Source organism: Sander lucioperca, chromosome 8 (genome assembly GCF_008315115.2).
Source record: "Sander lucioperca isolate FBNREF2018 chromosome 8, SLUC_FBN_1.2, whole genome shotgun sequence".
Classification (NCBI taxonomy): domain Eukaryota; kingdom Metazoa; phylum Chordata; class Actinopteri; order Perciformes; family Percidae; genus Sander; species Sander lucioperca.
In genome coordinates, this window is record NC_050180.1 from 37,219,404 (window position 1) to 37,246,892 (window position 27,489).

Genomic DNA, 27,489 nt, shown 5'->3' on the forward strand with positions numbered 1-27,489 from the left:
ATGTTTAACTTTTAAAGGGGCACACTACACATTTTACACATGAAGTTCAATTTCCTTGTCACAAGGAGTATTCCTCCTGTATGATGTCTTCTGTGGCTCTAGAGGGAGCTTTTTCTAAGGTTTGAAACAATAACCAATATGCCATGTGTCATCAGGGTTATCTCACTGTGGGTTTAAGACTTGAGACATTCTTTGGTGTTTTAGCCCTGTTTTGGTCTAATGGTGTTTAGCCTTAAAATTCTCCTCTTCGATAAAGCTTATAGTTATGGAGTGAGGAGTTGCAGCGTCTGCCTAGCCCGGCCCACCTGCTTCTTGTCATAGTCGTCAGATTCAGCTACCATATAATCAATAATATAATCAAAGTAGAGGGAGGCAGGCCAGTACAGCCCGATCCGGTTGGGGAGAGTTCTAGCCCAACCAGGCTCCTCTCCTTAACCTGTCTCTCTTAATTATGCTGTTATAGTTTTAGACTGCCGGGGGACTTCCTTCCTTTGACACACTGAGCTTCTCTCTCCTCTCTCTTTCCATTTGTGTGCATCCATGTCCCAGAAATGCTTGTTACTGAGCTTATTCCCCGGAGTCCTTGTGTTTTTTTTCCGCCCAGCATGTTTCCTTGGATTAGGGTGGCACCAAAATAATGGTTGCAGCTGTCGCCGTAGTCCTAATGCACGCCCTGCTATGCCCTGTTACACCCTGCTACGCTCTGCGGTGCCCTTCAGTGTTCTGCTACGTCCTTCTACGTCCTGCTATGCTCTGCTGTGCCTTGCTACGTCCTGTAACGCCCTGCTATTCCATGAACTACTACAACTATTTCTAGTCACTGTTCCATTATATTTATTGTGACTGTTATTGCCACTATTCATCACACCCCCAACCGGCATCGTCAGACACCGCCTACCAAGAGCCTGGGTCTGTCCGAGGTTTCTTCCTAAAAGGGAGTTTTTCCTCGCCACTGTCGCACTAAATGCTTGCTCTTAGGGGATTTACTTGAATTGTTGGGTCCTTGTATGTTATAGAGTGTGGTCTAGAACTACTCTATTTGTAAAGTGTCTTGAGATAACTCTTGTTATGATTTGATACTATAAATAAAATTAAATTGAATTGACCCATAGTGGGGGACAAAAGTCAGGGTATCTCGGCCTGTTGCTTCAATTTTGACCATTAGGCCTACGTTTGGTATTTTGTTTTTAAATCTGTCTTTATAATAATAAATTGGAGTGCCCAATACAGGATGAGCAAAGTTAGCAGCTACTGAGGTCACAACATATTTTTTAGCAACTAGCAAAGCAAACTGATGAAATGCCATATGGTTGAAGAAGGCCATGAAAGACTTATAGACTTTGAGTTGTTTTGTCAAATTACTATTTCCAGGATCAAGAATGATGTTCTTCTTCTTCTTCTTCTTTGGGATTTTACGGCAGCCGGCATCCAAAAAGTTGCATTGCTGCCATCTATGGAACTAGCACCGCAGTGCATTATATCCTGTTATACAGTCCAGTGTCTATTAAAAATTTAAACAAACAACGTTTTCCCCTCCCACTTGATCCTACTTCTAAAATACTCTTCAGAGATACTTCTTCCAAACCAATTTCTCGCAATTCTTAAGAATGATGTTCAGTCATCATGAGCTGCTTTAAAGACTGATTTCTCATTTTAGTCAGTTTCTCGCGTAGGCCTACTAAAGACCAAAATAGAACGGTTAGTACACAATGTACATTTGTCAGTTAGTACAGAATTGGGTCACCATGTTTTCTTCTTAATAATGGCACTTCAAACCCTTCAGACAGCAGGGCGAAGCAGAGAGGAGCAGTGTCGCTGTGGGTGTGAGTCAGAGGAGTCGTGTGGGAGGAGTTAAAGTAAGATGGCTGCGGGAAAGGGAAGAGTGTTTGAGAAATCATCAAATGGGATGTTTATCTGTCTCTAACAGGATGCACAGCTGCCCGAATGAAGGAGTGGTTAATTTGTTAGCTTCCCCGGCTCAATATGGTCTAGTTCGCCAGTTGTCTCCAGGTTACTTGCGCGCTGGTCATCCGTTTACTGCTCTGACATTGTGGAATTCATTAGCAGCTAGTCGTTAGCAACCTACCAGCGCTAACTTACTAGCAACCAGCTAGCAGGTATCCGTGGAAATCAGGACCTCGCAACAACTGTTGAGACTCCCACAAATATTAAAGGTAAATAACTATTTTATTACCTTCTATTACAGTGCACAGACAACTTGATGACTTGACCACATAACATGGTTGACATTTCTAAGATAGCTAATTATATTTGCAGTAACGTTACAAACTAGCTTGCTACATCATCTCGCTATTGAAATGCATTGGTTGTTGTTTTTCGGCGGACCCTAACGTAAGCCGCTTGGGTTGGCTAATGTGAGATCTGGCGCAGGATGATGACTACAGGATCAGGTGTAAATCCCAAATGCTGTTTAGATAACGTTAATTAACCCATCAGTGTAAAGGCAATGTTGTGGAGGGTTGAGAGCTAGGTGCCCCATTGTCAGACTGAAGGGGACACATGACCCAAAACACTGCAGTGATTGATGGCTGACTTTGCATGATACAATCTGTGAACGTCCTGATTAAATTAGAGGATATTGTTTTCCCTGAAACTTTGCTTTGGTAGTTATCTTTAACCCTTGTGAGCTGTGGCAAAAACACTTAATCCTTCAATAAACTGTAATCTAAACTCTCCAAATTGAGTAGATCAGTTCTCAATCAAATCGAAAATCAAAGGCGAATATCTGAAGGTAATTTAACAGATTACATTATGATAGTTATTAATTCACTCAAGTGTAGGGCTAGATGTCAATATATCAATAGTATTGACTGAAATGTGTCTGTAGTATTGAAAAGTATGGAAAGCAACAAATACTTCATCAGACTCCTCGTCTTTTTTTAGTCTTTGTCCTCCTGCTTTAAATCATAATTTTGCTATTTTGACAAACTGAACCCAAGGCTGTCATTAGCAAGGTCAAGATTGCATTTTCATGCTCAAATAATTTAGCTAATTTTAGATCGCATTAGAGCATGAGAGCTGAAACGATTAGGCTATCGGTACTTGTCGATCCACAAAAATGAATCAGCAACAAGGTGGACTATTGATCAGTTTTTATACAAGCAAAAATGCCAAGAAAAATCACTGGTTTTAGCTTCTCCATTGTGAATATTTGCTGGTTCTCTCGACAACAGTACATTAAATATCTTTAATAGAACAAGCAATTTAGATATTCACCTTGGGCTCTGGCATTGTCTGACATGTATAGACCAAACAATTATGCAATCAATCTAGAAAATAAGTTGCATATTAATTGATAATGAAAGTCATTGCTAATTGCAACACTGGCCTGCATTTAATATAGGCAAAGTTTGTGTACAGCTACTTTGTATTAAGACAAAATGAATAAGTTTGCATTTGAAGTTTGTCTGCTTCACTTGGGTAAAGTCACTGACATCTTTCATTAAAAGTGACCCACCAGAGTAGAGCCATGACAATATTTTTGTGAAATTTCTGGAGTGTAGTTGTTTTCTGGAGTGTAGTTGTGCCATAAGTTAACTTTGAAGGCTGCAATCTAGTCTCTCAGAATAAGTTTGGATAAGGCATTGGGTTCCATGTCAGAAAAAAGCAAGTTATAGGCTACGTACTTCACTTCTTTTTATATAGATAATATTTGAAGGTGGGCAGAGAAGCTGGTTGTCATGCTGGTGAGTGGTGGGGGTTACAGAGCGGAAGTATTTGTTGGTACGGGAGATTAGTAAACAGGCCGCAGGAAATAGGCCTAAATAATTTTGCCTTTAGACAGGAGGACAAAGGTAGCCACCTTTTTCTGGTGTATTTTAAGATCAGCTTTGCCACTGACTTAAAAATGCACATTTGGTCGAAGGGGAAGTCCGTATCAGCTCATACCTGTCGCAGCTGCTGCTATGAAAGCTCCCTGCCTCTACCACTGCAAACACAGATGTGATCAGTGAAGTTCAACAGTAAAAACAGATAGGGACAGAAGTAGAAATGTGAGGAAAGGGAAGGACTCCTTGGAGCTCTGCCTGTTTTTAAACCTTTGTGCACCTTGAAAATTCCTGCAGAAAGCAGGTGTGGCTGTCAGTTTGTCTGTTGTAAGAAGTCACAGTAAGCTTTTCTCCACTTCTGTCTGAACATGTGAGCGAGTATATCTTGGCCTTTAGACACTGTGGTGTGAGATTATATACCAGTCAAGACTAGCTGTGTTATGGCGTGTTTAACCACTAACCTTTGACAAACTCTATTGTCTTTATGATGGCAGCTTTCCTTTAGTGGAATCTGTAGTTGAACTTTGAACTCATTTTATGGGTGCTTTTTTATAGTTGTGTGTGCATGTGACATGAAAATTAAACACATTTTGAATTTGCAGATTGGCAGACGTGCATTTAATTGCAATTATGCTGAATCATAGACTGCATTTTCACTGAACTTGTTTTCAGTCCGTCATTTTGCGGTCGATAGCCTATCTCTCTGTTTCGACTCTTTGTGGGCTGAGTTTCCCTCCACTTTCCACTGTAGTGAATGGGTTCATTTAGTGCATTTAAAGAAAAGATTAGATTTAACTTTGACTCACCCGCTGAGGACTGGTTAATCATTAAAGAAGCCTGGACGTTAACTTGACCTGCCTTTTTCAGCGCTGTTTGTGTTAGGTCTACTCATACAGCTGGTGTATTAGAAATTCAACAAAGAAAACCATGGCGCATTATTGATTCATTTGTCATCAAATCTGTTACTCGTGTCTGACCCAAGTCCAAGTCATGTGACTTCAGTCCACATTATGTGGTCATTAATAATACACAATCTATACTAGCAGTGTGCATTAAACCCGTTAACCTATTGAACCTTTCTGGACCTACCAGAGGGCTCTTTATGAATGATCATTTATTCAAACACTTCGGACATAAAAGCAAACAAATTCACACAAATAGCTTTCAGGTCCATTAAAAGTGCTCATTTTATGCTCATTTTCAGGCTCATAATTGTATTTAGAAGTTATATCAGAATAGGTTTACATGGTTTAATTTTCAAAAAACACCATATTTTTATTGTACTGCACATTGCTGCAGCTCCTCTTTTCACCCTGTGTGTTGAGCTCTCTGTTTTAGCTACAGAGTGAGACATCTCACTTCTGTTCCATCTTTGTTGGGAGTCGCACATGCTCAGTACTTAGGTAAGGACTACTACCCAGTCAGTCAGAAGCAGAGTTTGAGGGCGTGCCACGCTAGCAGCTAGGCGAGCATTATAACGTGTGTTACAAAGTGAAGCATGTTTGTCTCTGAAGTAAAGGCTGGACTACAACAGAGCTGTTTGGAGCAGTTTGTGAACAGTGTTTTCTCTGGAAGATGGTCAGTCCCTTTGGGGTGAACTTTGGGCTTTTTCACTTTGTAAACCTATAACGTGCACAAAAAAGATATATAACACAATAATGGAAAGGGGAAAAGCCAAAAAGCATAATATGCATACGCGGAGTTTGCGGGGGGGGCAGGCTGAAGCGGGTAATTGCATTGTTTCATGGCATGACCAGATATATTATAAATATTTTAAATAACACAAAACAACTAAATGGTGGTAGGTAATACATCTGATTTCATATAGGCCTACTGCTTTAGTAAAAAGTAATAATTTTTTTCAGGGCTCTGGCTCTCACCTGAGACCTGTCGACACATATGCAGGACGCAAAAAAATAAAATTACTGTTGCACTAGTCTGGACATCTTACCGTGCCAACATTGTAATAAAGGTTTCCTAAATGCCATGTATATAAATTTGCTGTCAACTTCCTAATTGATTGCGTGTGTATTGTGTATATTTGGACTTTTATACGTTTTTATTCCACATTGTTTAAACGGCGAAGTGGATCTCCTGATCGCTGTGGATTACTTTTTTTTTCGTGTCATTGGATTACGGCAAAATACGGATCTTTTTTCTTAACGTGTCTTAACCTTTTATGGTGGGACTGCGCTTGGTTTCTGCGTTTGGAGAGGCATCTCAACAGACTGGAGGTCCAACACTGATTGTTCACTGTTACATTTTAGTTGAATTTAAGTGTCGGGGCAGTTTGCCACCGTCTGTCTGTTGCATTCCAAGACAGCCGTCCTGCGATTGGATTTCATAAGGGCGAGTTGTTAAATTGTTAGAATGTAATTTAAAATCTTCTTTAAAAATAAACATATGTTTATTTAGCATGTTTGTTTTGTCCATATGTGCTCGTTTTTTTTTTGCCCCCCCTGGCTCGAATGTCAAACTCCGCTTATGATAATATGAGCACTTTAATAACTAATGCTTGTGACATTAACCTTGGACTTAATGCATTACAAGGAAATCAGGTTTCTCCAGCAGAAATCTAACTTTGATAACCAAGTTTCTCTTCTCTCTCCCCAAAGCAAATCTTTCTTTTAGGTATAAAATAGGCATGTTGGAAAGGTGGGTATCAGATGTTGGTTCACATTTTTAAAAAAATGCATCAAAAGGGTTATTGGGTTACTGCATTATAATATACTTCTCCAATGTTGATCCATCTGTTCAGTCCTTTCCAAATAATCCTCACAATAAATGACTAAATATAATGTACTACTTCCAGCAAATATTTGTGGAGCTTTTTAGGATGTGATAGCAGAAGTAGCATCTCTAGCTATGTTATGGAAAAACGATGAATATTTATCAACCATAACCAGTATAAGTAATAATAGTAATAAACCAGTAATAAGTCAGTATTTCACACTCAAAAATACTTTTGACAGCCTATTTCCATAATACATTTCCCCAGTTAAAGAAACCAGTTTCAAGTTTACATAATGTTGAAGTAATCGGGTTACTGCAGAGAGTCGACAGTAACCCTGTTACTTAAATACATATAAACACATAGAGAGAGGCTCTGGCAGTGCACAAAGGTGCAGCGTGAGGATTTGTTTCATATCTTGGACATTGGTTCAATCCTTGCAGGTGTTTTTAACAGCTGAATTGTCTGATTAAAAAGTACGTGTTGTAGCCAGTTTGAGCCCAAACTGGAACTCTTCATCAGTTCACTGTGGCTGCTTCCTCTTTTATCTTTTTTCCGCTTGCGATGACATGCAAAACTGTTCAACCACATGGTTTATCAACAGAGTTACAGAGAACATACTTTGCATACAATTTAGCTCTGACCATGTTAATTATCTCATATTCTCAAATAAAAACTACTAAGATCTGTTGGGAGATCTGGGCACTGTTTTATGTTTTCTTAAGGCAGCTACACACCGGACCGATAACCGGCCGTTGGACAGTCTGGCGAGGTCAGTGACTCGAGTCTGTTCGGTGTGTTCCGTGCCATCGTCTGTTGGAGGAGCTGTCGGCCTTCATTTTGGCCGACCTGACATGCTCAGTCGGATTTTATGTTGGCAATGCAAGCTGAAGCGACGTAGCAGATGACGTTGAGAAGTTGCATTGAGGAATATTTTAGGAGCACCATTTTCGGCAGTACAGAAAGGTAGTGGCCCACACTAACTTAGTGTTGAGCCGGGAAACATGGCTAAAAGAGCTCTACAGCGAACAGATGTGCTGGGCGAGCCGTCAGTCGGCGGAAGCTAACAGAAGCTAACTGGTGTAAGCTGACAGCTGACCAACGCTACCAAGTGATCGGCGGAGACAGGGAGTACATGTATTTGAAAGACTCCGGCAGTTGTGGTAGATGAAGGTCCAGTCGGGAGATTGGATGGAGAGTCCACTGAAGTCCACTGTGGTCTGAAGGGCTAATCCTCGCTAGATCACTAGCTAGTCGGGAGGTTGACAGCTAACGTTATCCAGCTGAAGCTAACAGTCGATCGATGGTGAGTAACGTACGTTACACAGGCTGGCAGCAGCACAGAGTCCAGAGTTGATAAGTGTGTGTGTGTGTGTGGGGGGGGGGGGGGGGGTAGAAAGGTGTTGAGAATGACCAACACCTAATCTTAAACTTAGGGTACTTAATTTACTACGACCCGATCAGAGGTTGGGACGTTCAGTCAAAATCAATCATGTCCCCTTCAAACGGGATCTCTGTTTGCAGGATTCAGGCTGGACCCTCCCGGTGATCATGCTGCTCTGGGGGACCGGCTGTACAGTGAGAAGCCGCTGCTGACCGGCGCAGTGCTCTGCCGGAACTCCGACTGCTGTCTGTCCGCGCGGCCGTCTGACGGCATCCGTATTAAATTGAGACTGTTTCATTAGCGGTTAAAAACGTCTCGTTATCGCGTTAAATAGTAGTCTAATTCGGTACAGTTGGTTTTAACGCCTGATGCGAAGTGTAGGCCTATAGGAGTACACATGAAAACCCTGAACAAGCAGCGTCACTCTGCTCTGTCTTTCTGCTATGCCCCATTCACGTAGTAGTTTTACACTATGTAGATTAAACTCTGCAATTAATCCACGGTTCACATGTATGTATGAACTGTGGTGGTCCGTTACACTCTAGGCTATATTCAACATCACTGATTAAGTAGCCTAAGTCAATCATACAAACAACTGAACTTTAGGGTCAAGTGTTGTTGTATCCGGCCCATGTCCCGGATGTGAAAGCCTCCTTACTGGACTACTGAATATAATAATATTCCATTATATTTTGTATTTTGAATTGTTACCTGCCACCAGAATTTTGTGATTTCCTTGCAATAAATATTGACATTTTTACCATAAATTGGTGCCTAAAAATGTATCAGAATGCAGGAATTGAAGTCTTTTTACCACATACAAACGGCATAAATAAAAATTTGTTATAAACGTGTGCTCTTTAAAAAGTAGAAAGCATTGTTTGCCAGTTACATTAAATGTTTAAAAATCTGTTACATAAGGTACTGCTTATATTATTTCACCATCTGTACACAAATGTAATTAGTGAATGCACGTGTCCGTGGGTGGGGCTGCATGGGCGTGGTAATGTGGGCTGGTGTGGGTGTGGGTGTGTTTTGGTGTGGGTGTGGTAGTAAGGAGAGAGAATGGGAGAAGGAAGTTTGTGTGAGGTGGACCTGATCACCACAGACCCAAATCTTCTCAGCTGTTGCTACTGTCATATGCTGTACTGTCTCTTCATGTGGCACTATTATTATTTTTATTATAACAAGGTAATGCAATGTGTAATCAAGTGATGACTGATTAACAGTAATGTAAATGCTAAATGCCCTAATACCTGTTGATACTACAACAATGCAAAGTATAGGCTCTTAACCTTGCAGTTTTGCACATATCATGTAAGACTCAATTTCTCCATTTCTTTGCACAAAACTCTCCAGAAAGTGCCATTTAATGGTTTATTTTTCAAAAAAATGTCTCTTTTGATAACACACTGAATATTAATATGGTTGTGGGGCAAAAAATCATTGAAGGAAAGCATGCATCTCGTAAGTTTATAATCTTTAATGATCAATCTGTCGTCAACTTTGATGCAAGGAATATGCTTGAAATGGGCATGCATAATACAGGACAGACAGTTTCTCCCATGTTGAGCAGAAGGTGGACTGGATGTAGCTTTTCCACAGAAGGACAAAATGGTTTCCCTGGTAACAACATACTGTAGAGGCTGTTTGTTTAGGAAAACACGGAAAAAACACAGATGCTCTTCAGCATAAATGAAATGATTTCTGAATAAATGGGTGTTTTGATATACACTACATCACTTTAATATCTCTGGCTGTATGAGACCATTTCATGTTGCTGTTTTGCAAATGAATGAGTAGAAGGACTGCATTATGGAAATACCAGACTGTGTTTTCTTTGCATCTATGTATCTCAATTTAACAGATATATAATTGACATTTAACTAACTGGATTAGCCAAAACAGACATTTTCATCTGGTTATTTTTATCAATAAAAATGTTCTTTGCAAAGTTTTAAGAAAATGTTTTCATTATGTCTATTTGGATATCACGATGCAAAACTAAATCTACTGTGATTAAATATTTTAGTCATGTTTCCCAGCTGGACTGCTGGCATGAATAATACACTTTCAGACTATTGATAAAGTGGTGGGCGTCAGACATGCATTAGTGTAAGCTAAAACACTGCACTAGCTCAGACTAGTCCGGATTCCCATCAGTTTTAGCCAAGTGTGACCCACTGAAACATAAGTCTATTACACCAAACTAAAGCGTGATTCATGCTTCTGCGTTAAATCTACGCCGTGGCTACGTACGTAGGTACGTGGAGATACGGACCCTACGCCGGACCCTACGCTGAGCCTGACGTGCACCTCTCGAGAAATGTAACTACACTTAGCGTTACGTTGCATTTCCCCCTACTCATTTCATGGTTCTCCTTCTCCATAAACAACATGAGATCAGGGAGAGGGTTAACTTTTCCTGCTACAGATTTCCCACGTGGTCAGAAAATACAGGGGACACACTTTGTTTCTTTCACTATAACTCTAGAGTCTGTACTAACTGTACTAAACCTAATTGCCGTCACTCTCTCACTCGCTCTATCACACACTCTAAAAGGTTGTGAAAATGCATTATAGTTTGTGCCCGCAGGTTTACATATGTTTCGTGTTTGTTTACACAGAGCAGAGTGGCCGTCCTGACTGGCTATGGAGTGGTGTTGGCTTCAGACTGGATGACAGGGTCTACAGGGCGGACAGGGTCGCACAGATTCTGAAGCAGCAGCGGCTTTTCCTAGATGTACACTGACTGGCTGTGACAGCGCGTTTGCAGCAGACTTCCTTCCCCTCCTCTCTGTTTGGAAACACTTCCCCTCCCCCCTTCTCCCCGTCTCCCTCTCCTCCTCCCTCCCTCATCTTTTCCTTTTTCTTCCCTCTTCATTTCTTTTTTGCATTCTGTTGCTTCCATACTTCAACCTTTTTTTTATTATTTTTTTTTTTTTTTACTGGAAGTCCTCTCATATTTAAGTTCTTGTGACCTTTGACCTGCCTCTCACCGGATCCAGAATGAGCTGGCTGAGCAGGTTGAATCCACGCGCTCCGGGGAGTCGGTCTGGCCGGAGTGCCGCCCCCTCCAGCCCCTGCACTGCTGACCCGGAGACCTGCCTCATGGTGTTTGAGAACCACTGGAGACAGGTGAGCTGCAAACACGCCTCTTTTGGGAATTTTGATAAAATTACGTATTTTATTTTTCACAACCCGGGTATTAGTTTGCTGCAGGGGGCGTAGTCAGTAATGGGCCAGGGCAGCACTGGCCCACCCACTTTACTCACTGGCCCGTCCAGCCAAGTTTGATCAAAATACGTTTAGTTGTGAAGAATATTCAAATGTATGTAAAAAAAGAAATGGTAACAGAACTAGTTGTGTGTGTTTTAATGTGTCTTCTCTTCTGATTAAAACGAAACGGATTAAACCATAGAATAACGATCAAACAAATAGGAAGCCTTCGGAACGTAGGTGGTTGCTATGGTAACAACAGGCAGTCTCTCCGGTCTGCCTTCAGCAGCTAACGTTAGCTAGCTGGCTTTTTAGACAATGTACCATGGATGTGTTAAGCAATGTACTGTTAAAAGTTACCGCGACAACAATGGCTTCTTTTTAAAGTGGTACGGACAGTTTTCTTGGATGGAATACAGTGTAAATAAGGACGAGCTTTTCTGCAGCATGTGCAGACATTTCCCCAGCAGAGCTGACAGCCCATCAGAGAGAGAGGAGTTTGTTTGAGTGCTAGCCCTCACAGAGGTAACATTAAGTAAAACATGTTTCATGCGTCTTGCGTTATTATTTAAGTAACCTAGTAACCTTCCTATTTAGTAAGAAATCGTGAACACAGATGATGGCTTCTAGCTGAAACGCGTTTGTGTTTTGCCCACATTAAATAAGAATATAACTTATCTGTAAGTGACGTAGTTTTTAATTTTTATTTGATCCTGTCACTGCCGTGGACTCCATACACTGTCTAAGATTTGGCGCTTTGTTGGCCACTTTTCATTATATCTTTCATAATTCAAACAATGCTTGGCTGGAAGTTTTTCTTTTACTGCTGGCCATAGTCCTGAAGCAACAATGCTGTTCAAAGGATATGTTATATGTGTGATTTCTGTCTGATGTAGGCTATTCTATGTCATGCAGTATGTAAATGCCTTCTCTGTGGTTTGGGTTCATGTTTAGTTGCCACTTTGTGCAATAAAATGGTTAATTTTATAACAGTGCTGTGCAGAGCCAGTGCTGCTGGTTCTGCCGGTGCAAATATATTTTAGCCTTGATTGTTGTGTAAAAACTTTTTAGACTGAGCTTTGTTGGTTGAGCATGTTGTAGACAGTACTGCTATTGCCGTTGTAATGCAGTATGTTGGAAGGTAAAATTGTTGCTGTTTTTTTTCAATTTGTCCTTTTTGCTACATCTTTTTGAAAATGGCCCACTCACTTTTGTACTGGCCCGCCCAAAATACTATTTCTGCCTACGCCACTGGTTTGCTGAATCATTTTTTTTACTCACCAACTTAATGGTTGAGATGTGGAGACAGCATCTCTGCTATGCTCACCGTTACCATCAAGTAGAAAGATTTTTAAACAAGTCACAAGATGGAATATTATCCAAACCCCACCTCCTCTGGGTGAGTTGTCCATTTCTCACTCCTCCTTCTCTGAGTCATCACTCAGTCACTTCTGAACACACAGACATGATAAAAAATATTTTGGATTCAGTGTGACTTACACTTTCTGAGGCTATCATTATACTGTATCTGATGTTATGGCATAGAAACATCAAAAAAAATCCACTCAGAAATCACAGAAAAACAGACTCTCCTTATAACTCCAGAACTTGCCTAAACATCTTCACGTTTTTTAAGTTATCTTCAGTGTCAAAATAATCCAGTGATGGTTGTCTGTACGTCCATGGGTACATTGTAAACAGGAACTGCTAGTTCGGCCATGGTGCCAAAATGTGAACAAAATATTGGCTAAAAAAAACTGGGCTCAAGTTGTCTCGTTTGTGTCTGAGGAGGGGCCCACAGTGTCAGACTTTGAAAAACCCCTGGTTCACCCTGTTAAGGCAGAAAACAGGGAAACGTTTGACAATCCCCATTTCCCAGACCTCAAGCTGACTTCTTTAAAGTGCTTGTTTTCTCCAACCAACAGTCCAAAGATTCGGCTTCCAATTATATAAAACAGAGAAAAGCCTAACATCCTCATATCTGAGAACCGAGAACCAGCAAATATTGTTGTTTGATAAATGACTTCACTTTCCGTTTCTAAACTAATGGCTAATCATTTCAGAACTAAATCTGTTACACCCACACTCATCAGTCATTTACAATGGTTGACTTTTTTTTGTTGCATGTTTAGTTTTGTTTTGCTTGTGTAAATACAAAAGTAAATATTCACTTTTGGTTATCATAATCATCGTGTTTTAGTGAATGATAATCTGTCCAGACACCAAGTGTGGATGTTCACACATTCAGTTAGCTGTGCCAGTGCTAATGGGAGTAGTCAGTCTACTGGAACAGTGTGACTGGCTTATGTCCAATCACTGACTGAGTTTCCTCAGAGGCAATATTAGACATATGAGTGTGTGTGTGTGTGTGTGTGTGTGTGTGTGTGTGTGTGTGTGTAATTTGTTCAGACTTAATAGGTGGATATCTTGCAACTAAATTGCAACATATTCACAAGATGTTAAAGTACTACATGTCACTAAATGATTACTAGTACCATACTGTACCTAACCTGCATGTGTTTTGGTGGAAGGAAAGTGGAGCGCCCTGTACATTTTTTGAAATATCAATCCTCCATGTTTTCCTAGTTTGTAAGGGGAGGATAGAGGTATACGTGTCGATAATCCAGTTACATGTAAGTGCATATGAGAATAAAAAAAAAAAAAAAAAGTGGCAGACAGATCTTGTGGGAGAGTGTGTTTTTGCAAACACAAATGTGTTGTGCAACATTCACCGCAAACTTCAAGCTGCATAAACACAAAGAAGCACATCTTTATCTGCTCAAGCTGTTTGCAGCTCTGTAAATTCATAATTGCTGTAGTCATGCTGACTGGTAGACCCTTTGATAAATTGTTGTTGCGAAACCTCTCATTTGTCTTTTGTTTTCCACACCACAATTATGCAATTTTGTTGCATTTTATCTTCAAAAAATAACTGTGTTGCAGTGCCAGTAATTACTTTGTATTGCATTTATATTATCTGTCAACGTATTTAGATCTTAGTAAATTAATTTAAATGATTTTGTAAAAATTGGAAGTAAACTTTTATATAATAGCCTACTATCTTTTTGGAATATATTTTTAATGTTTAAAGCACCCATATTATGCTCATTTTCAGGTTCATAATTGTATTTTAAGGTTGTACCAGAATAGGTTTACATGGTTTAATTTTCAAAAAACACCATATTTTTATTGTACTGCAGTGCTCTCTCTCACTGCTGCAGATCCTCTTTTCAGCTGGTCTCTGTTTTAGCTACAGAGTGAGACCTCTTTTCTTCTTCTGTACTATCTTTGATTGCACTCACACATGCGCAGTAGCTCAGATGTAGATCATGTCAGCTAGCTAGCTCCATAGACAGTAAAAGAAAGGCTGTTTCTACAACTTCGGTCAGTTACAAGGCAGGATTAGCTGGGAGACTTCTAAATGAGGGCGCACATGTAAGTAGTTCTTTTGTAGATTATGGTGAACTTGTGTGTGTTGTAGCAGCGCTTTGCTATTGAGAATGAGGTAGCATGCTAGCGTTAGCATTAGCGTTAGCATGCTAACGCTACGAGCTAATGGTTGCGGTTAGCCAGCTCGTTTCGGCTTGTGACGTCACAAGCCGTGCCGATTTTGAACAGCTCACCCAGAGACTGAAGGCAGGACACATTCAGAAACCGTATCTCACTCTAAACAGCATGGATGTTTTTTTTTCAAAGTTTGTATGTGTGTGGAAGCACCAGAGACACAACATAACACCCCAAATCCCAGAAAAAGTGTTTTTTTCATAATATGGGCACTTTAAAGAACTGATTTGAAATGGAATGAGGCTACCCTTTTACAACCCTCATACAAGGACAGCAGCAATGTTAAGCATGCAATGAGTTAAACATTACACTAAAACACTGTTCCTTCATTCAGGTCTCTTGGGTGTTGGAGCAGCAGGAGCCTTCATCCTCCAGCGATGACCTGACGGCAGTGAGGAATCACACCGACCAGATGTTATGTCTGCTGGCAGAGGAGCGGCCTGCTGAGAGCCCAGAGGGTGCCCCCGGCGTGGCACCCATGGGCCCCATACTGGAGCTGGTGGTCACCCAGAATATTCTGGCGGGCCTGGTTCAGTGGCACCTCCGCCGCGGCTTGGACCCAGACAGCCAGGGGGCGCTGCTCAAGCTGTTTGAGATGCTCATCGGCCAGTCCCAGCAGCCTCTGCTGCAGCACACAGCCATCCTCCACCCCCTGCTGAGGCTGCTGGGAGCTTGTGCTGACCCAGAACTTGGTTGTCCGTTAGCCCTGGAAAACAGCCTGGTACTGCTGCTCAATCAGGTACATTCACCTACAGTCTGTATACTTCTCTATTGTGTATATCGTTACCTAGAATCTACATAAGAAGTTATTGGTTTTTGGCCTTCTAGCTATTATTTGCAAAACGTAAACTAAAGACGAAAACAGACTGTGGGATTATTGAGACTACAAACGGCAGCAATTCCAATAGAACACTTTAGGGGAGAATTAGCAGACCGCAGAATGCCGTCGCATTCAACCGAGCCGTGTAATAATACTGTTTATAATTGTGACTCTGTGAATCCCCACCAGATCTGTGTGTCCATGGCCCGGCAGCCTGTGGTTCTAGAGATGTTGTTTCGGGCGGCACCGGCTCAGCAGGGCTCCACCAATCTGCTGATCTTCTCCCTCCTGGTGCCGTTCATCCACCGGGACGGAGCCATCGGACAACAGGCCCGAGACGCACTGCTGCTGGTCATGGCGGCCTCGGCCAGCCACGAGGCCGTGGCGCGTTACATCGCTGAGAACTCCTACTTCTGCCCAGTGAGTGATGGTGCTCATTAAAATATGTTGTTATGAAAAGTTTTTTTTTTAGACTTTTAACTGGGGTTTTAGTAGACGATGTAGTTAATAAAGGTTTTCTTCCCATTTTCTTCCTGCCTTCAGCTAGAAACTGTTGCTGTTGTGGCTCTGACTTAATTATATATGTTGTAGTTATATTGTGAGTTTGTGAATTTGAAGTGAAGTTAAAGGATAATTCCAATGTACCATGGCCACAGAAATTGATGTTCGAGGTTTTTGTCCATTTGTTTTAAAAACCAGCACAACTTGTCATATTGCTACATTATTTCCAACCTGGTTTTGGTATTTTGGCATATTTTTGATAGCTGAACCTATAGGGGACAAAAAAAAATAATCAAGCAAATTACAGTGTCTTGACTCATATTCAGGCATTCATTAATTATCTTATTCAATTGTTAATAACTCACAGAGTAGGGCAGAGATCCATTCATTTGGGTTTGATGGTTTATTAACATCCTCAATATCCTTGTCAAGTTTTTTAGTTCCAATCCACAAGGTAAAATCCTACTGAGCTTCTTTCAAAGTGAAGCATTTGAAAATGTAGAACCTGTCAAAACCTTTTTTTTCACTCTTACTGTAACTGACTGCACAGTAATTCACATTACTATGCATAATATCAAACTTGGCTCTATTATTTATAGTCACTTTGGCTCTTACAGAAAAGGGCCATCCATATTATATACACATAAATATGACCTACTCTTTAATGATGTGATAGGTGTGTGTGTGTGTGTGTGGGGCGATGCAATGCATCAGTCATGGTGTGTGATAATGGAAGGGGAAGGACGTGACTTTGCACTCTGACAGACAGTTCATCCTTATCTACATTCTATCAGCTCTGCCTCAACTTAGAAGGCTTTGTGTAGGCATTTAAAAAAAATAACCACTTTACTCAACACCACCAAATCAATAATATCTAACCACTACTTTTTCTGCTAAACTACCAGGACAGGTAATCAAAGAGTTTAACTGAAACCTGATGATGGAACATGGCAGTTGATGTAGCAGGTACCTAAAAAAACAAATAATGTAGATGATGGTTTTCCATGTATTTGTGATCGCGTTTAAATGAACCATGATTATTTCAAGCAATAAAATTCTACTTTCAGATAAAATAGAAAAAAACACTTGGTGTCTGTTTTGACATTTTCGTTTAGTCTGTAAATGATCAAAACGGATATAGAAGATTGGAGCTGTTTCTGCCTGTGTTGTTGTAGTTTCTACCTGCTGCCACTAGGTGTTACTAAAGAGCCATACTTTGCACTTTAAAATGTATTTTGAACTAAAAAAGGCTGTACTAACTTGCTGGATTTAATGTTGAAAGTGACTCAGTGCGAGGCGCAGGTTTGTGTGCACACATTCTAACGTCAGGACCATCGTTCTGAATCCAGTCTTTGCAGCCAAAATCTGGTCTGAAATTACAGCAACCGAGCAACCTTTTTAGCTTCAAAACTGCATTAGGACGGCGTTGCGTGATGAGTGTGGCTGTATACCATAGTTTAATGCTATGGTCAGTACTGCTTTCCTCTGCCTGTTCACTCTGGTGTTCAAAGAGCTAGCTCAGCTATTTTCTGCTCGCCCTCCTTCCAGCAGCTTCAGTCTGACCTACTTACAGGCTAGCAGGACCAGTGGAGGTGGCATCAAGGACCGAATGCTCCTCCCTGCCCGAGGCTCACTATTTTCTGCCTGTGCATGCTCACACATTCTAATCCACTTTGTTTGACATTTGTGGATGCAGCAATAGATTCTTACTGTGTGGTACCGTAAGCAGTGCTCATCACAAACCCACTCCTCTTTCCTCCCATGGAATCTCAGTGCATAGCTCTTTTTTTTTTTTTTTTTTTTTTGATGAATTATGATCAATGAATTGTTTGCATTTGCTCAGTTGGGCTAACGGGTCCAGATTTCTACATCATATGTTTCCACTGGTCCAGCAAGCAAAAATACAGTTTCATAAATGCCATCCAAAAACATTAGGGCTTACAGTATGTGGCTTTTTATCTGTGACGTTTCCATCATGTCTATACATACTGGCAGGTCATTGTGCTTATCAAACTCATTTCTTAAGACTGCAATAGGTTAAATGAGCTGTTGTACATTTCTGTAGGGTCATTAGTGGTGTTATGAAAACAAAATGTGTTTCAGCCAAGATAAAAGAGAACACTGCCAAGTATTATGTACATTATAAACATGCCATCTCTGGGACTAAAACGGGGAAGGTAAGGTAGGGGTTGTTTGTTTCCAGACCGTATGATCTATAGGACTTATTATACGGCTGCAAATTTGCTGATTATTAATTTTTTTTTAATTTATTAACTGATTAATCATTTGGTTTATAAAATGTTGGATCATTTTCCATCAATCTGCTAATCGACGTATTGTTTCAGCTCTCGTTTCTTTTTTTTGTGTGGAGATTTTCACAGAAAACAAAACGCCCTAATAACAAACAACCATAGTGCTTTAAGGATACTCCCACATTTTTACCTGAGGGCTGTCCGACACCTCAACCACCTACTGACCCACAGCTGTCTTATCTAAAGCCTCTCTGTCTCTTCTCAGGTGTTGGCGACGGGCCTCAGCGCTCTCTACTCCTCTCTGCCAAGAAAGATTGAGGTCCGAGGAGACGACTGGCACGCCCTGCGGCGGGAGGACTGGATGGGCGTGTCATCGCTCGTGCTGTTCATGAACTCTCTGGAGTTCTGCAATGCCGTGGTGCAGGTTGCTCATCCCCTGGTCCGCTCCCAGCTCCTGGACTACCTCCACAACGGCTTCCTCGTACCCGTCATGGGCCCCGCGCTGCATAAGGTACAGTAAGAAAGGGAAGTAGTTATCACAGACCTCCCTGTCACCAGTTTACTTTAAAACTATTTTAATGTTAGAAAAGAAAAAGGCTTTGTGGACCACAAACTATGCACGGCCAGATACCATTCAGGGTATGTGAGGAAAATAGTTTTTTTGTGATTTGGATAAACTGATCCTGTAAGTAAAACAGGATATGGTGGACCACACGGATGGAAATTGACCACTTGTTTATGGCTGCTCTTGAGTTACTGGAAGACATTATTTATTGTGTATCTGAAGTGAATTAGTGGGGGAGCAATTGTGTTAACTTGGTAGTTTGCTGACCGTTCTTCAACAGATGAGTCAGATTGTGAGTGAAAGCAAAAAATGAAGAAGAAAATTTGAAGAAATTGTCTCGTTGCCGGTTTTTAATCTTAGACATCATCTTATTCATAGGACAGTTTTTACACAAATTCCGCTGTGTGTGTGTTTGTAGTCGTCGGTGGATGAGATGATTGCCAGCACCGCCTACCTGGACCTTTTCCTGCGCAGCGTGTCGGAGACTTCTCTCCTCAAAACCTTCCTGCGCTTCTTCCTGCTGCATCGCCACGACAACGACACCATCCTGGACACATTACTCACACGCATCAGCAGCAATTCAAGGGTATACATATATATATGTGTGTGTGTGTGTGTGTGTGTGTGTGTGTGTTTTTTGATTGATAGAGCTTCAAGGCCCTTGTATGAACTCAGCTGTGTGGGTGGTGCTTGGGCTGAGAACAAAAATTGATTGAAAGTGATTCCAGCAGTATACAGAAGTATCTGGTTTTTCAGAACAAACATGGAGAGTAAATGTCGTCTCCTGCATCTATGCATGCTGTATTGTACGGTGTACAAAAACAATCCACAGTGAAATGTGCAAATAATCGTCATCGTAATGTCATTTTTTTGTCGTAGAAAGCAACAATGGAAATTAAACAGAAAGTAAAGATTTCAGCTTTGAAGGAAAGCTGTGCTTTTTGACAACTTCAGTCTTTTTGTAGTTTTGTTCATCGCTCACACAGTAACATTTAAATACGACGGTACCACTGAACACAGGAAACCCATACAGTATATCCTGGGAAATGTTTTATTACTGAAATACACCTGAAAAATGAGAGGAAGTGTTAAAAGTGTCACATTTTTTGTGCATTTATGATTTGTTTTTATGATTTTTGGAAAATTGCAAAAATAAGACAATCACACCATATCATATGCAAATTGGCATTCGTATATATTATCTCCGGACACGTTTCCAACTAGTTTCCTTATGTGTGTGTTGCAGCTCTGTATGGTATCGTTGAGCCTCTTCAGGACTCTTCTGTCTCTGAACTGTGAAGACATCATGCTGCAGCTTGTTCTCAGGTATGTCTGCACATCTCAGCATGTCCTCCCAGGTGTTATATTTTTATTAGGCTCATTTAAAGGTACTCTAAGCGATGTCACGCATTTTTTAGGCTACAGCATGTTTTGTCACATACAGCAAACATCTCCTCAATAGCCGTGAGCTGCCGGTCCCCTGAACATACTGTAAAAAAAACGCGGTCTCTGTAGACAGCCTAGGGTCCACACACGCCAACAAAAACAAAGTGGTCCAACCTGGACCATGCAAACATACACAAACCATGTTCCAGTGTTCAGCCAATAACGGACAAGAAGGATTTGGGGAGGGGGGGGGGGTTAGTGCGCTGAAGCACAGAAGGGAGGGGACGGGATGAGGAGGAGGGAGGAGCGAGCTAGTCTTTGTTTTGTTTGAAAATACTTTGAACGTCGACAAGAAGTAACGTCATCCAACATCGCTTAGAGCACCTTTTAATATGCAAAACATGGCTCTAGTAATGAATATTTTTCTCCATACTTGTTCAGATTAACTGAAGGTTGATGTATGTGTCAGAAAGTCAGTCTCTGTCTTCTGTGTACAGAATGCCCCCCCCCTCATCTTTTTTGTAGATGTACTACCTGCGTCCTTTGAATGCGCAATTACATTTTTTTTTGTGAAATGCCTTTTACGTAGTTGCAAGGAAACACTCTTTGTGTCACTAAGATGTGTGCCCTCCTTCTAGAATTTTGAAAAATGAGGCGTTCCTCTGTCCACAAACCAGATAGGGAACACGCTGTCTTCACATTTCAAATTTTAACAAGCATTTTGCAAACTTCCAAGGTATGTTTTGCCTTTTTGTCTATAGGACTAAACAGCAAATACAGCTGCTTGTGTCTTTGTACTTCTTGGTATCTTCTCACCAGGATGATTAAGAATCTTTATAAACATGTTAGCTACAGTTTGTAACTGCCAACGGTCACAGCAAGATAGAAAAGCCAACATTGCCAAATAAAATGTGGTATCGTTTTGTGTGTGTGTGGTATAAAATGACTGAGTTTATTAATGGTTTGGGCATGTATGTGTTTGCTGCTAGGTATCTACTGCCCTGTACCCATGTAATGCTGAGTCAGCGTCGTGCTATCAGGGAGGCTGACCTGTACGGAAAGTCAGCAGACAAGTTCCTGTCGCTGATCCCAGAGTGCTGCCGGCTGAATGCAGGGTCCTCTGCTGACGAGGACGGTGCATTCTGGGGAAAAGGTGAGCTACAAACACCTGTGTGGGGAAAAAAAGCTATTTACACTTTTAGCTGTGGCTGTGACACAACTGTGGATTTGTGAACAACTGAAAACATTTTTCAGAAATGTCCACACATAATTATTGGAATATCAAATCAAGACAGACGTTATGTCAGATTCAAAATACTTTATTAATCCCGAAGGGGCAATTCATTTTTACGGTCTATCCCATCCATGTAAATAAATAAGTACATAAGTAACGGCAACAATCAGCATCCGCATCCACCTCAACATGCCAGTGACAACAAGAGTATAGATCAGATCAACGGGTTGTGTTCAGTAGCCTGATAGCTTAAAATCTTTATATAGACCTTTTCACAGATGTAAACATAAACTTTCTAAATGGCCCCAAGTTGATTTCCTGTTACAGTGTATGTGAATGAAATCAACTGACAGGAAGTTAACAAGGGTGTTGTCTAGCAATGGAATTACATTGAGTCTATATTATATCATACACATAATCTTTATGTGTAACTCTTTATGTAATGTAACTTACCAACAGTGTGAGAGAGTTAACTGTTTGCATCTGTATTCTTTCACCCTACAGTACTGAACAGTCCCACCACAGAGTCTCCAGCCCCACCCAGACCCAGCACCCCATCCCGCTTATCCTTCTTCATCCGCCAACAGAGCAGCGGAGGTGGATCAGGAGGAGGGGCTCCCTCTACCCCCACCAGCATGGAGCCGCTGCAGTCGGGTCCTTCCAGCTCCCACCCCCTGTCCCCTGAGAGCCCGATGCACCAGCAGCAGGCTAACACGGAGTGTCTGGACTGGGATTCGGGTTACCTGGAGTACCTCAAAGACGCCCGGCGGGGCATCGAGATTTGCTCCTGGGCCTGCCGCGACTGGTCGGCGCCCTACGATGGAGAAAACCCCTCCCCGAACACAGCTCCTCCACCCCCACCTCCCCCTACGTCCAACCCCTCCATGGCTATGTTCCCTGAGCACTTCTCTTTCCAGCAGGGAGGAAGCAGTAACACCCCGCCAGGCCAGCAGAGGGCGCCCATTGTGGCTGCAGCACGAGCCGAGTGGAGCAGCTCAGAACGGGACAGCGGCGAGTGGGACGTTACAATCGGCAAAAACAACTGCATCAGCCTCACGCCACGCTCCAAGAAACGCAGCCTGCAGAGAGAGGAGCTCCTGCCAAAGCCTATACCTCATCTCGTCCCCTCTTCCTCATCCTCGGCCGCCCCTTTATCGACTTCCCACCCCGCCTCGTCCCCAGCACCACACAATCCCACCTCTGCCATCACTGTTAGCTACCAGGCCATGTATAACGGAGTGACGGGGCAGGGGGACGGGTGCTCAGACAATCGGGACAGAGGACTGGAGGTAAAGAAAGTGAAGAGAGACTTGGGGGAGCAGCAGTATTTGGATGAAAATGCAAATCAAAATGGATCCCTTGTCACCTGCTCCTCCCAAAGCTGCACCACTCTCCCGCAGTCCATTTTTAGCAACAGTGAAATGGGTGATCGCCCTAACCAGATTTCCTCTCAAAGCTCCATCACCCAGCCAACGTCTGACACCAAATTGCTGACCAGCGACACCTCAAACCCACCCAGTGCATCCTCAGATCTTCCAGAAGCCAACCAGACGCAACAATCTGTAGAGAGTCTTATCCAGGAGCTGCTGGAGCAGGCACCAGGAGAAGCGCCGCTCCCCGGAGACTCCAACGGTCAGGGCATCAGCATCGAGGCCTTCACACAGGAGCTGAGGGAGCTGGAGGACCGAGTGAAGGAGCGCAGCAGAGCAGCCTGCCAGCAGGAGGAAACCGCCAGAGAGTCCCTATCCTCTGAGCGGCAGGAGGAGGAGCAGCAGCAGCTGTCCTCGGCCCTGGAGGTGAAGCTGACAGGTGACACCAAGGAAGACGGGCCTGCGGTGGGCCTCTGCAGTCCTGCCAGACCACTAAATCAGCCTGCCTACCAGCCGTACACAGGTGAGACTCAATTGTTGGTGTTAGTCTGATGCTGTGTGTGTGTGTGTGTGTGTGTGTGTGTGTGTGTGTTTTTAACCTCGTTTTTTATTTGCAGAGAGTGGCAGTGTTGTTGAAAGTGTGATGACTTGTTGGTTGTATTTTTTTTATATTCTATTATTTTAAACCTATGCCTAGTTGTGCATGTGTAATCAAGGTAATTTGATTTACTCCATTGTTAGTTCAAATACTGAATCATAACTGTAATTCTTCAGACATAATCCCCAAGTAGGATGAATTTGTTTTTCACTAAAGTGCTGCTGACTTTTTGGTTATTCACCTCAGTTCCTGGGTCAGTGTCATCCTCCGAGCTTGGTATTTTCAATAACACTGTATGGACACATGTCCCTGATAATAAAACGCCACATGGGGTATTTGGAAGTAGCATAAGCTAGCATTAGCATTAATAACTGCCTCTCTGTCAGCGCACACGCCGCCCTCTTAAATAAGTAGTAAGGTGTGAGGTGCCACTAGCAGAGTTTTTAGCAGCAGTACCCACACACCAAGACTGAACAATGTTTCTCTTTTGTAATAATGTTTCTTCATTGTCACAGTTTTTCATTAAGTCAGTCCTGAAATCATAGGGGATAGATTACAGTTCTTTTCTCACCAGTGGCAGGTTTAATTGTCCCCATTTAACCTCTACAAGCTGTTAAAGCACCCTGCTGCCTATTTTATTTACACTTTGACAGCCTTTATGCCACCTCGCTTATTTAAAAATAGCTTCATGACAGTGTCATGACAGTGTCATGACAGTGTCATGACAGTGTCATGTCACGCTTATGTAAAAAACTTCAAGTAAAGTGTTAACCGACACCTTTTTATTTCATCCCTAGTTTATTCACGTGCAGCTGAGCTGAAATTGTGTGTTGTATCTTTCCACTCAATGATCCTTCTCTGTGCAGGTCCATTCATGGTGGTTCTGTTTGCCAAGCTGGAGAACATGCTCCAAAACTCGCTGTACGTCAACATCCTGCTCACGGGCATCGTGGCCCAGCTGGCCTGCTATCCTCAGCCCCTCCTACGCTCCTTCCTGCTTAACACCAACATGGTCTTCCAGCCGAGCATCAAGTCACTGATCCAGGTACACTGCACCATGCCAAACCTGTGACCTACAGTATTGACCCAAGGATGCTCTCCGTGCTGTCTATTAAACTTAAGTGCATTACATTTCTAAACCAGATGCTCATCACAATAAAGTTTCTGTATTTCTACTTGAAGTGATGGCGGCTTTTAGTCTATCGTTTGTAGGCATAGTTGTCCGTTTCCAGCCCACCTCACTTCTGTGCTAGCTTCTGTTCCAATAGGATCAGGCCCACAAGGCATTTGCATAGTTTCTTTTTCATATTCCATTTCATATTTCATTCTTTTCAACGGATGACTAATACTGAATTGGACAAAAAAAATAGCACTTTTAGTTTGGGTACAGTGATCAGTCTTAAATAAAACTGACTATGTCAATGACAGTACTATACTAATACTGACAATCAAAACTTTTTTCGCCGACTCCCATCAGGTTCTAGGTTCTGTGAAGAACCGTATCGAGGCGTTTGCTGCCTCTCATGAGGACTTCCCTGCCATGCTGAAGAAAGCCCAACAGTACCTGGTGGCCCGAGGCAAGCTGGACTGGGCTGACTCTCCTGCAGCAGTTCCTACCTTGCGGCGCTCTGATTCATTAGGTGAGCATGGATAGAGGAGGCATTTACACATATTACACTATCCGGCTATTAAACTGGAACAGAATCAGATTTCCTCAGTTTGTAAGAACTAACTTATTTGCATGTGATTCAGTTAATTACCAAGGACTCAAAATGTGAGATTGATAAGTCGCTGTCTTTATTTCCACACAGAAATCTATGGAACAAGTTATTTCTCTATTAATTTAAAATCTTTTCTTTAAACAAGTGAAGGCAAGTTTTTTAATAAAGCACAATTCATACACTGAAGTAGTGCTTTACATTCAGTTAAAAAGAATTAAAAACAGAAAACGGATGAATTAATGACCACTAATTTACATCAAATATTTTATTTATTTTTTAAAGAGACACAGATCCCAATAATGACTATTAATAACTTAATCTTAAATTGAAGGAAAAAATGTCTGTTCATACGGATACGTTGTTTTTTTTGTTTTTTTACAGAGCTTTCAGTCTTTGAAAGCTCTGAATAAAAAAACTAGTAAGTGGACCTTGAGTTGAGAATAATTTCAAGTCACATATCCTTGTTAGCACTGTGCTGACTTGTAAACCTAACGTTCTCTTGTTCCAGTGAAGAGTCGTAAGCCATCTCTCGGAGACCTGATCCTTCGTCACACCAACAGCCCGACCCGGGCTCGGCACGCCGCTCAGCTGGCCCTCGCACACGTACGGGACGGCAGCCAATCACTCCACAGCGCTTTGTTCAGGGGTGGCGGAGGGGCCTCTGGCCTGGAGAAGCAAGCTGAGGCTCTGCGAGTTAAGAACGCCGTCTACTGTGCCGTTATCTTCTGTGAGTTCCTCAAGGAGCTGGCTGCCCTGGCTCAAGAGCACGCCGTCACTCTGCCTTTCCCTCACAGCCCGGAGGCAGAGGAATAGACTGCAAACTCCTTAAATCTAGCTCTTAGCCTCTATGTCTTTTTGATTAGGCTGTAAAAAAAGAGTTATATAGGATTCTCCCCCCACCAGAGGACAGACTAAAGCACTGAGACTTTTCTGTCACTAAAGTGGGTCGTCTGCAATGACTCTGACAAAAAGCAAGATGGAAACAGTGGCATTTTTGTACCAAATTGTTATAGGATACCTATATGACTGGAATCATTTTCCTCATCTGTAAACTTATGATATTGTGCATATCATGTATTATATTTACATTCTATACTCAGAAAATCTCAGTAAATGCTTGAGATTTAGGAGCTTGTACATACACATACCATGTCATGGTGTAATGTGACACGGTAAAGCCACAGATAAAAGAAATAGGTGCACATATTGGTGCTAGTCTCTTTATGTTTTAAGTTGAAAGGGTGCTTTCAGGCGGCATAGGAGAAGAAGGTTTTTGTCCTCAACAAAATTAATAACAAACGCCAAAAATAGTTTGGCAGGAAAACATTAAAAGTGTAGACTCGTCAATCACCTACAAAATGATCCCATCAGCTTTGGCCACGTCTGTACGACAAGCTCGTCTTTGCTTTGGTCCTCTATCAAGAACTGGTCAATAGAGGAAGCTCACAGAGAGATGAAAACTGGAACACAGGCGAGGGACAGTGCCACTCTCTCCTGTGAATCAGCACGGCCAACACAAAATGTACTGGAAAACTTTGGGTAATGAATACCATTTTTATTATATTTTGTTTTAAACATGTTTGTCCTTTGCATTTGCACCATTTTCTAGACATATCAGCAACGTGTGGGAGCAGGTGTGTCTGTCGTCGTGTATGCGAGGTTTATTTTAACAAATGACTCCAACTCTTCAGGCCATTAGTAAGCCATTCACCTGTTGCCATAAAGGAGGCTGCGGGATTGAAAGGCAGCACTGCTTTACAATTAATACCTTTTGTCTGTCATTTAGTCTTTCTAAAAGACCTGAGAGAGTCTGCCATAAAAAGGTGAGAAGGGAAAGAATTTTCCATTTACTTTGAACTGACATTTGAAAAATGTCCTTGTGAGGCATTCACTCACTTTTTTTTTCATTTCTTTGTGTGCTAAAAATGAAGCAATCTCAATTTCAGCTTTTCCATTTTAAGTTAGCTTCAAAATATTGTCTCCTTTGGATGAGACGGGCCAAACTGAACATACAGTACAACTGTTCATCTTGGAACTTAACATGCTGCTATTTTTTTTTTAACACTAACACCCATTTTTATTAGTGTTGTCGCTACTATCTCTTCATTTCATTGTTGGGTACCAAGTATGAATGTGCATGTGAGGATGTGCCAGAGTCAGTGCCAGTGTTGTGGTCGGCATTTAATTTATTTTCTTGTGTCGGAGGTTGAATGAAGTCGCAGCCGCCCAGTGTTAAAAGCATTTGCCAAGATGAAATTCTCTTTTTTTCTTTAACGTTCAGCAACCTTTTGAAGATTTCAATTGTCTGTTGGGAGTTTGTTTTATAAGATGGTTATTCTTTAAAGGTCCTATGACA

The 27,489-nt window shown here is 41.8% G+C and overlaps 1 protein-coding gene across 1 annotated transcript; it reads left to right on the forward strand.

Moving 5' to 3' along the window:
- Positions 1 to 1,807: 1,807 nt before the first annotated feature.
- fam160a2 (family with sequence similarity 160 member A2) lies at positions 1,808 to 27,489 on the forward strand. Its single transcript, XM_031278861.2, has 12 exons — positions 1,808 to 2,174; positions 10,531 to 11,041; positions 15,021 to 15,425; positions 15,696 to 15,926; positions 18,525 to 18,770; positions 19,243 to 19,410; positions 20,071 to 20,150; positions 21,200 to 21,363; positions 21,949 to 23,337; positions 24,279 to 24,457; positions 24,890 to 25,052; positions 25,642 to 27,489. Exons 2-12 carry the CDS (start codon positions 10,913 to 10,915, stop codon positions 25,944 to 25,946), a joined length of 3,459 nt encoding a protein of 1,152 aa, XP_031134721.2. The 5' UTR covers positions 1,808 to 2,174; positions 10,531 to 10,912; the 3' UTR covers positions 25,947 to 27,489.